Here is an 11156-nt window from a genome sequence, read left to right on the forward strand (position 1 = left end):
GGAGACTCCTGTTGTGCAGTGAACCTCCACAGCCCTGCTCCCTCCTTCCAAGTTTAAACCATCATAAATTAATCACATTTGAGGTTTCTCTGGTTCTACTGCTACAGATTTCCACTTCTGCTGGCACCATTCAGTAGCTGTGGCCCCACAACCCACCAGGAATCCAACTTCCAGCCAAGAAACACCAGGTAAGGCTGGTGACAAAGCAGCTCAGACCTTTCTGTGAGGCATTTGGACACTCAGACTCCATGTTAAAGATATTAAATGCACACCTCCAAGCTTTTTAGCAGAGCTAGAGTCTGTGTTTCCAAGACCTGATGCCTCCTACCTGGTAACACCCTTCTCACAGCTCCTTGTCTGAGCCCAGGGATCTCTGAGGTCTCCAAGGTCAGATAGAAGGACACCAGATTTTGCAAGTTTTTTTACTTTCTTCTTCTTCCTTTTGTTTTTTTACTTTCATCTCTCACAAAAGAGCTAACATCATTCTGTCTACTGTTACAGCACTCTCAGTGTCAGCTACACCACTGGTTAAGGTCATGTTTCCTGCACTCCAGACTAAGGTGAGAATGCAAGAACATTCAGTGTCTATAAAGTAATACTTTTTTCTTTAAGAGGAAACACAGTTCAGCTGTAACTAATATTCAAGTCATGTAGGCAGACAATTTTCATTTCTTCTCTGACTAAACTTGTGCTTCTCCCTCCAAATTCCATGTTAGTGCATAAATAAGGCTTTATCCTTCTTGCTATGAACTGATGAGGTGAGACAGCACCAGCCAAAGACCAGCTCTGTGTGACACTTGCCCAATTTACCTCTAAGTAGACTTAGAGGAAGCAGACATGGAGAGTGGGATAAACTGTGACCCCAAATCCTGCCATTTATAATGTTTCACAACCGATTTCTTTTGCAGTTGCTTGCCATTTATTTTCCTAACAAGACTAATGTTTATAGTCTGTCTCCCACCTCTTTTTTATAAGAGAACTAGAGATTGGTTTTCTAAATTAGAAGACAAAGTCAAAGAGGGATTATTTATGATTTGATCTAGTTTATAGGTATCTACCCTTTTTTTTTTTTAATTTAGAAACCCAGTACCCAAACAACTGAAGAAACAGAAGAGGGGAAATGCATGTTTATCTTCACAAGATGATCCTGTGGCTTGCAGAGAACGTGGCACATGGATCAGGGAATTTAAGGTTCTGTTGCCAAGTGAGAGGCTGAAGGAAGGAATTGCTTTCCCCCATCCTCTTCAGCCAGTGGGGTGGCTCAGGATTGACAAACCCAGTGTTTTTCCCACTCTGTTACAAGCTCTTCCATAGCAGAGTTAGAGGCAAAACATGCAAACACATTTTCCAAGGCATTCCTACAAAAAACTGAGACAGACAAGAGCAAATGGCAGTTTGGAAATCAAATATTTTATTCAACTTAAAAAAAACCCCAAAACACTACAACAAAAAAAACCAGAAATCTTTAATGGAAATGCCATTCGTGCTGAAGTTAACTGCTACTTTACACCACATTTCATCACTAGCATGATCTAGATAATGTAATAACTGTTGGATGATGACTCCTATAAGCTTGCCAATTCATTACAAATTTAGGGATATTGGACTGGAAACTAATATTCCTCTGCAACCTGAAATTATATTGTACTGTCAAGTCCTGCAGCATGAAGGTTGGAATAAGTTACTCTTTTACAAGGAAACATGATATCAAAGCACACTATTAAATCTAAATGTCCTTTTTTAGTGTGTTGCCTGAATCTGTTGGCATTCTATACATGGCAAGAAAACCCGTGAGCTTCTGCCAGTGTCATCAAATTAAGATCAATTTCCAACATCACTTCTAAGTGCTATTTTAGAAGATGCTTGATCCCACTGAAACCACACTGATGGAAAGAGTAGGCAAAGTGACAGATGTAAAACTTATTGTTCTCCCTTCTTCCTCCTCTTTTGAGCTGCAATTTACCACTCAGCTAATAAATAGATGTGAGTTAAAATTAAAAACTGATGTTCATGTGCTTATCGATCCCACCCCCATCCTGTAACAGCTGCAGAATTTCCTCCTCCTCTCTGCCATGTTCTTGCTGGGGTTTTTAGAGCTGCACAGTTTTTGTACCTACTGTGGGTATAAGGAAAATCATTAACAATTGTGGCAATATCTGAAAAATGCAACCAGAAGGGCTCCTCCAAGACATCCCACCAGGACTGGAAACACCAGAGCAGAGAACAGGAGCTCCTCTACACAAATATGGTGTGTTCTTCCCTTACAAAATGCAGTTCTCTGATTTAGTGCCATAATCAGGATTATGGGTGTATAACCCTCCCTTGTATTCATGTGGTTCCAAGATGCTAAATACCATTTCAATGGAATGGTTTCAAGGAAATTTAGAAGAACAACGCAGAGAGAACCGCAGTTTTATCTTTAACCACCTGAAGCAGACACAGTTCCAGCCAAAAACCTCCACTTACACCTAACATTTCACACATTGCCTGTCCTTCTCCAAGAGCCTCCTGCTCAACACACCTGTCCAGAGGGACAGGGACATGTTTCAGGGTCTCCCTCAAGAAAAGGACATTCTCTCCTAGCCTGCCTGCTGTGGGACATGCCCAAACCACGGGGTATCACTTGTTGGAAAGCAGAGGCTGCCTTGCCATGGGTGTGTTACAGACACACCTCAGGCACTGGTGAAGCTCCTTTTTCAGAAGAGCATCTCTGACCCCAGGGTTATCCTATGTCAGCCTGCATCTTTGCTTGGACACCTAGTGAGGGTGGAGCTCCAAAGGAAAGATTCAGCTGTGCAGGCTGCAGAGCAGAGCTGCATGAGCACAGCCCCCAGGAACACCCTGCACCTCCCAGTCACAGGACACACAAACACCCTCCGTGATCCTTCTGAAGGTGGGCACACCACAGCAAAGGCTGCAGGATTCTAAAGCCAACCTAAGACAAAAGGAAAGAGCCTGGTGTAGCTCAAAGAAGCAGAAATTTAGTGTCCTTTGCTTTCAAAGCCTGACCAAAAATTCTGCATTTATGCAAAGACCAAGTCCCAAGCTCTTCACCTTCTCAACTAAGAGAGTCAGACCCCAACAGCTCTCTGAATTTCATGTGCCTGGTTGCTTGACACCTGTTTCCAAAGGAAAGCCAGAATATTCTTGCTGCTGTCTGGCAACCAGGCTGATTCTCAAATATAAAAGGCTGCTGGCTCAAAGTACACACCACTCAAGGGGTGCACATCAGCACCCTGGCAATCAGGGCTGCACTTCACTCACGTTGCACAAGGCTCTTCAGTGCATGTTCTTCAATCATAGGTGCCTCAGGCAATCAAAAAGTGATTTCCCAAATGGCTCTCCTAAAGGCACACATCTAAATAACATGTATTAAAACTGATCTTGTCCCCTACACCAGCAACACCACTCTGACCCTTTAAAATCAAAAGGAAATAAATGCATCCGAGGCAATCTCTGCTGGAGACTCCTCATCAAACATGAGCCAGCAATGTGCCTTGGTGGCCAAGAAGGCCAATGGCATCAGGAGCAGGGAGGTCATTCCTCCCCTGTACTCAGCACTGGTGAGATCACATCTTGAGTGCTGTGTCCAGCTCTGGGGCCCTCAGTTTGGGAAGGACATTGAGATGCTGGAACGTGTCCAGAGGAGGGCAACAAGGCTGGTGAGGGGCTTGGAACACAAGCACTGTGAGGAACATTTGAAGGAGCTGGGGGTGTTTAGCCTGGAGGAGGCTCAGAGGTGACCTTATTGCTCTCTACAAATCCCTGAAGGGAGGCTGCAGACAGGTGGGGTCGGTCTCTTCCACCAGGCAGCACTGACAGAACCAGAGGACACAGTCTCAGCTACGTCAGGGAAGGTACAGGTTGGATATTAGGAAAAAGTTTTTCACCAAATGAATAATAAAATACTGGAATGCTCTTCCCAGGGAGGTGGTAGAATCACCATCTCTAGATATGTTTAAAAAAAGGCTGGACATGGCACTTGGTGCTACACTCTAGACTCTGAGTTGAGGTGTTAGGACATAGGTTGGACTTGATGATCTTGGAGGTCTCTTCCAACCTCATTCTGTGATCCCTGAGCCACTGGAGCAGCACCCAGGGCGGTAACACCACATTGTTTAAGTGCTCTCCTTCCTAAGCCCAGAGCTGATTCCTGATGACAGCCACAAACATTCCACACAGAAGGCAGGAGTGATCATCACAAAAACGTCTGTGTGATTGAATGCTTCTTGTGAAGCCTCGTGGCAGGGGAATACCACGACCCAACATCATCTGCAACACGTCAGGGTAGTTAAATGACTGACCAGATGACAGGATTCCCTGTGGTGAATCGAGTTTATGCCAGATGTGAGTCTAGAGGCTCACTGGTACAAGTGCTGACTGTGAATACAGGTTTGGCACTGGTTTGTGGGCACAATAACCAAGATCTCTTCCTCCAGTCCAGCCTGTGTGACTGGAGATCTTTAATGGAAGCCAGGCTGCCTCTCATGGCTGCTCACTGACAGCAGCTGATACTTTTCAGCCCAGCTCTCCTCTCTAGGCTCATTAAAAACAACAGAGAACAGCCACAGACCTACAGAAAAGGCTCCCCAGTTATGTGAGGACAGACTTTCACAGCTAAAAACGCATTTCAGTGTACACTGACATTCCCAAGGAATTCCCATACAGCTAAAGGACATGTCTGCCACTAAACCAGGCAGCAGGAAGCATAAATGACAATTTGCAAAGCCACTAAGTCAGCTCTTACACCTCACATCCCACTGACTACTTATAGGGCCAGACTTCTGCCCAGCAGAAGGAACTCATTAAACACATTTTCAAATACTGCAGAGAAAGGAATGTAATGGTCTTCCTGCAGAAAAGGTCCTTATCCTTCCTGAAAAAATATAAGATAGCTGTGAGAAAATAGAAAAGTGCTATAGTCAGATGAATAACTGCTTCCTTTTAAGCTTTTTCTTCCAGGAGATTGGTGATCACAGAATGGTTTGGGTTAGAAGGGACTTTAAAGATCTGGTTCCACCCCTCGCCATGGGCAGGGACACCTCCCACTATCCCAGGTTGCTCAGAGCCACATCCAACCTCTCCTTGAGCACTTCCAGGGATCCAGGAGCAGCCACAGGTGCTCTGCACAACCTGTTGAAGTCCCTCAGCACACTCATAAATCACCCCAATCACGGCCCATAAACAGGAAAGAAGTTAATTTTGCTTGAAGCAGTAAAATGAGAATTCATGCAAAGTGTCAGTAAATAACTCGGGGAGATGAAAGCTCTTTCCAGAAGTCTGTGACTGCATTTCCAGCGCTGCTCAAATCCAGGCAGCTGGTAACAAAGCAAGAAAAAAACACCTTCCCACCCTCCCAACACTGCTGTATGCGGGATAATCTATTGAAAAGAGGCTCAATTAGAGCCTTCAATCACCCTGTCCACTAATATTTGTAGCAGACTAAGCCAAAAATAAAAATAGCTTCCAATTGTGGCATTGCAAGATAAAACCACTGAGATCCCCCCAACAGCAAACAGTTATTCAAGATCTTCCCTTCTGCTCAGGGTTTTTTTTTTGCCTCATTTTTTAACCATCTTTTGCAGTGAGGTGGTTTGGGGTGGTGCAGTTGCTCTCCTCTGCCTTTTGGGGAAGAGCTGACAGCAAGGAGAATTTTCTTCACTGGAGCTGGGAGTGATTAACTCCCCAGTTTTGTCAGGGGAATGACAGCAGCACTGAAGACACCGAGTGCAGTGCTCAGCACAGGCACAGGATGCAGCTCTGCACCAGGGAAACATCTCCCAGCTCCAGGGGTTTGCCAGGAACACAGCTCTGTCAGGCACCAACAAATGCACTGGGAATACAGAATCCCTGTGCTGGTAGCAGGGAGGATCTTCATCTTCACTGTGTCTCTTCAAATCCAAAAGGCAATCAGTCTAATTCAAATTATGAAAGGTAATTACTGAGCAAATGCAACCCAGCACAAAGCTGGGACAAGAATGCCTCGTGCAGTTATAGCAGGTACAGCAGCACCACCCAAGCATCACTCCTCTCCATAAGATTTCCCCCAAAATTATAAATTTTAAGTAAATTTTATTGCTGCTGCATTTCACAGCATGCTTCAGCCAGCCCGGGCAGCAAAGTCACAGTGGCTGAAAAAAGAAAAGAAAAAAAAAGCCCCAAACCAACATGAACTACAGCCAGGTGACAGAAATACAGGCAGCAGCAGAGGAGAGGATTCTCATGAAGAGATCCCTGTGCCTGATCCCTGCAGGCAGCAGAGATGAGGATTTCCTCTGCTCTCCCCACCTGGCATGACCTGAAAGCCAAAATGTGAGCAGCTCCTCACAAATCCCTGCACCACAGACCAGGCTGCTTTTCATCTCTGCTTTACACCTCGTGGAAAACCACAGCTGAGTGTAACACCTGCACAGCAAAGAGTCACAGCTTACCCCGTGTCACTCTCAATTCTGCTTCTAAAAAAAGGAAAATCCCATTTGTTAATGGAGTAGCAGGTGTTTTGTAACAAACAGCCTCCAAAAATAGGTGCTGGGTTACAGGTACCGCTGCTGATTCCCAAAGAATGAGAATGAGATGGAGAATGTGGGAGCTCTCAGCTGAGCCTAAGGAGTCGAACAGTACATTTAACTAAAAAAAATTCTAGTCTGAACTTTTCCACTGCAGAGAGAGAGGAAAAAAAAAAGAAAAAGGCAGGCAAAAACCCCACAAGTGCAAAATTTCAGCTTATTTATTTACAGGGGGACAAGTGATCCGCACATGTTTGGCACTATTTACATTTTTTCGCCTCGATTGCAATCCTTCTCAGGACGCTACTTCCAAAGTTTACAGCAGCACCCAACCAAAACCAGAGCGGCTTTTTCCATGAGCTCTACCAGGCAACTTTCCCACAACTTAACCAAACCCTCCTTCCTACGGAAAGGATAAGGCAGGTACGAGATAATTATCGCGGATTTTTAATTAAGATTCTCCACCGGCGTGCCTGGTCCTTCAGAGAGCAAAACCCGCGCCTTGCCTTGCGCTCCGCAGGCAAGGCACGCACCTGCGGGGACGCGTTTAAAAGGAAACCGGGAGCCCCGCAGCGTTCCCAGCCCGGGACGCGCCTCTCCCTCCCCGAGGTGACACCGACCCCCGGTTCTGCTCCGTGCCGTCCCGCCCAGCCCGGCTCACCTCGCTCATGTCGCGGCAGTGGCGCGGTGACAGTGGCAGCGGCCCCGCCGGCGCTCAGCGCTCCCGCCGCCCCGCGACGCGCGTTAAGAAGCGGCGCCGCGCGCCCGGCCCGGCCCGCGCCGGCCAATCAGCGCCGCGCGCGCGCGGGCCCCACCCAATCGCCGCGCTCGCCGCTTCCCGAGAGCGCGCGGCGCCCCCTGGCGGCGCCTTGGAGCCCTCACGGCCGGGAGCGCTGCCCGCGTCCTCCTCCTCCTCATACTCCTCTCTTTTTTTCTTCTTTTTCTTCTTCCTTTTCCTCATTTTCTTCTTTTTCTCCTTTCCCCCGCACTTCCCCGAGTGTCCGGCACCATGCCCGCCACTCGGGTGGCTTCAGGGCATCCCCACAGGGGAGAGACGCACTCCAGGTGTGCTGGAGGCAATGGGGAATTATTGCGGCAGAGCGGATGAATAAATTAAATGAGAAACGTTTTGGGGTTTGGGGTTTTTTTTTTGGTTTTTTTTTGTTTTTTTTTTTTTTTTACGGTGAGGCACTGGAACAGGCTTGCCTGGGAGGTTGTGGATGCCTCAAGCCTGGCAGTGCTCGAAGCCAGCCTGGAATGGTGGAAGGTGTCCCATGGCAGAGGGCTTGGGGCGAGCTGATCTTTAAGATCCTCTCCTAACCCCTTTAATGTCCTGCGATCCTATAAACCAGGCGGAGAATCGCTGCTCTGCTCCCCACTGCCTTTCCTCTCTGTCTCATCAGTCTTGCTGCCATTCCTGTTAAAACAGCATTTCTTCCACAGATACACGGAAAACAGCCCTTTCTATCATTTCTCTGAATGGTTAATTAAAGCAAGGCTTTGGGATGTGTGCTGTTGTGCTCCAGCATCCGTCTTTTGATGGAGCACAATCGCTATATTTGGCAATGCACGCTCAGATGCTCTGACTCACGTATCTGTGAAGATATATAGGTTCAATTAGCTCTGGGAATGCACTTAACTCCCTCAAATTTTTTTCTCAAATCAATAAAAAAAAGTTAAAGTATTATGTTGGAGAGCCCAAAAAGCTTGACAAGCTCTCCCACTTCCAGGGACTACCTTGCAGCAGCCTCATCTCTTCGCCAACATCTGTCTTCAGGGCCAGAATTAATAGAGGCATGGAAATAAATTTGATGAGAAATCCCATTTTTCCCTTGGAGCTGGAGAGGCAGGAGGGGCCGGGCTCCTTCACCTGAGGATGAGGAGCCTCCACAGGCAGTGGAACCAGGGGTGTGTATCCTGGGAATATTTCAGGGATGCTGGCCAAATATGGGATCAGGACAGCTGAAGCAGAATTGGAGCTGAATTTGGCAAGGGATGTGAAAAATAATAAGGGCTTCTACAAGTGTGTTGGCCAGAAAAGGAGGAGAAAATAAAATTTACCCTTTCTGGAAACAAAACAGGAAATCTGAGGTACTGAATGCATTTTTTTTCTCTTTCATTATACCACTATTCCCAGGACCTCCACCAGCATCTGGCATTTTTTAAAATTAACATGAATTTTCCCAGTTTTGGTGTGAGTGGCCCAAGCAAGCAACAAACATGGTAAGAGTTCACTGCATGAGCAGCTTCAGGAGCTGCCCTGTGGGGACCCAGAATAAAAACGATGAAGTTCAGCCCCTGAAGAAGCTGTGCTTCATGTGACACTATTTTCCAGTGAAGAGCAGCTGTGGGTGTGTTGCATTAGTATTCCTGCTCTGACAGGAGTGCCACTGGTCTGTCAGCTTATGGATACAAGGCACAATGCTAACATCAATTATTAACAGGGTATTGCTGATCAAAGGGCTCCCAGTCTCATGGGAAGGGACACAAACCACTGAGAGGAAATCTGTTCAGGTCCCTTTGACGCTGAGGGGAATCACATCAGTCTCACTCTTCACCCTCAAAATAAATGTGTCAAATCCAAGCAGAAAATCTCCTGGTGATAATTCAGGCTGTGTGCCCCGAGAAGCAGGTTAGTAGAGAAAGCTCTTTGCACTAAATGCTGCAGGAGAACACGCAAAATTCTTATTTTCTGCTCTGTTTGGAGGAGGTCACAGTTTCAAGAGAGGCACCCCGGAGGGCACGCTGAGCTGTGTCGGGGAGGTGGCACTCTGGAAACACAGCACCCAGCCTGGTGCCTCTTCCAGGGGACAATGCTGAGGTGTGACAGTGCCCTCCAAGCAGCGACTCTGCTCTGAGGCCAACTTGCACATTTTGTGGCGTGCAGACACAGTAAAAGGTGCATGATCTGCCCTCAGACAGGTTCCTGAGTGAGCACAGAGCTCCCCTTTCCCAGGGAAAGCCTTTGACCTGCAGAGATGCAGCTGTTCTCTCTCTCTCCCTCTAAATCTTGTTCCCTGCCTCCCAGCTTTGCATGTCATAACTGCAGAAAATTTCTGGAGCCAGCCAGAGCAATCCAGATATGAATTTTGGGCTGAAATGCTCTGTGCCTCTCCCACTTCTCAGTGCAGACCTGCTGAACTTAATTACTCTTCAATTCACAAACACAGATGCACAGATGCCTCCAAATCGTGGCTCTAACCATCTTAAATGGACAAATCCCAAGTTCTGGGAATGCAGCAGCAACCTGAGCTTTTCAAAAGGTTTTTACAATAAAGGTAACTCCAGTAGTTGTTTTATTTATACCCTGCCATTTATGCTGTCTGATGGCACCGTGTTTTAGTTTTGAGGTACCCCTTTCCCTGTCAGCCTTTCTAACCCATGGCAATCCCTCAATTCAAAGGTGTCCCAAAGTTCTGCTTTTACTTAAGTGCACAGCTAAGTAGTAGCACTTCTAAGTACAGAAAATATTCTAAGCAATCTATTTTCAAGAGCCATTATATTCTGAAAATTGACTATTAAAATACCACCTTCTTATTCATCAAGTCTGCACTCAGTGTGTGTTCAATCTTGTCTGCTGGCATATGACTGCAATTTTACTGCCTTTTACTCCCACTTACCTGAAAAATTCAGCAGAGAGAAGAGACGAGAATCTGAGCTGGGTGTTGGAACAGAAAGGCTCTCAGGCTTTCAAGGAGCTTCACCTGTTTAAGGGGACTGAAGATGGCTCTTCTCTGCCAGACTGTGCAATCCATAATTGGAGAAGTGTGTGTCAAAGTGCTGGAATGATTTGGGCTGGAAGGACCTTAAAGATCACCTTGTTCCAAACCCTGCCATGGGCAGGGAATCTTCCACTAGATCAGGTTGCTCAGAGGCCCAAAGAGTTTTCAGTTCCAGGGGTGGGGAGTCCACAACCACTTGGGCAACCTGTGCCTGGACCTCACCACCCTCACAGGGAAGAATTTCTTCCCAATATTCCACCCATCCCTGCCCCCTGTCAGTTTGAATCCATTCCCCCTTGTCCTGTCAGTACATGTGAAAAACCCCTCTCCAGCTCTCTTGGAGCCTCCAGGAAGGAGCTCTAAAGTCTTTTCTTCAGGCTGAACAGCCCCAACTTTCTCATCCTTCCCTCAGAGGAGAGATGCCCCTCTGGTGCTGTATTTGTGCCAGGAGAGAGCAGATCGTGTGCCCAGTGTTTGTCACTGACAGCAACACACAACTGCACAGTCTTGCTTTGCTTTCGATCCCACCACTGAAGGTGTCTGCCAAGTGGTTTGATCACAAGCACAGAATTGCTCCAGAAGAGACAGAATCACAGAATCCTTCAGCTGGAAAAGATCTCCAAGACCATCAAGTCCCAGCTGTGCCCAATGCCCATCTTGTCACCCAGCCCAGAGCACTGAGGGCCATGTCCAGGCCTTCCTTGGACACCTCCAGGGATGGGGAGTCCAGACCTCGCTGGGCAGCCCCTTCCAGGGTCCGACCACCCTTTCCAGAAAAAAAATCCTCCTGATGTGCAACCTGAGCCTCCCCTGGCACAGCCTGAGGCCAGTTCCTGTTATCCTGTCACTTGTCACCTGGGAGCAGAGCCTGACCCTCACCTGGCACCAAACTCCTTTCCGGAGGTACCACAGAGTGCAGGGGAAGATC

At 47.2% G+C, this 11156-nt stretch overlaps 1 protein-coding gene and 1 long non-coding RNA gene across 2 annotated transcripts in view; both read right to left on the reverse strand.

Annotated features, from left to right (window-relative positions):
* PCP4 (Purkinje cell protein 4) overlaps positions 1 to 7275 on the reverse strand; it is a 48359-nt gene extending 41084 nt beyond the window's left edge. Inside the window, exon 1 of the mRNA XM_064406048.1 lies at positions 7168 to 7275. Coding sequence (XP_064262118.1) covers positions 7168 to 7176 — 9 coding nt within the window. The 5' untranslated portion in view covers positions 7177 to 7275. The remainder of the gene's footprint in view (positions 1 to 7167) is intronic.
* LOC135291793 (uncharacterized) lies at positions 1091 to 7159 on the reverse strand. The gene is made up of 2 exons (XR_010354499.1): positions 6432 to 7159; positions 1091 to 1368 (listed from the first exon to the last, which is right to left on the reverse strand). It is a non-coding gene; the product is annotated as an uncharacterized LOC135291793 (long non-coding RNA).
* Positions 7276 to 11156: the final 3881 nt, after the last annotated feature.

This window comes from Passer domesticus, chromosome 2, assembly GCF_036417665.1.
Source record: "Passer domesticus isolate bPasDom1 chromosome 2, bPasDom1.hap1, whole genome shotgun sequence".
Lineage (NCBI taxonomy): Eukaryota > Metazoa > Chordata > Aves > Passeriformes > Passeridae > Passer > Passer domesticus.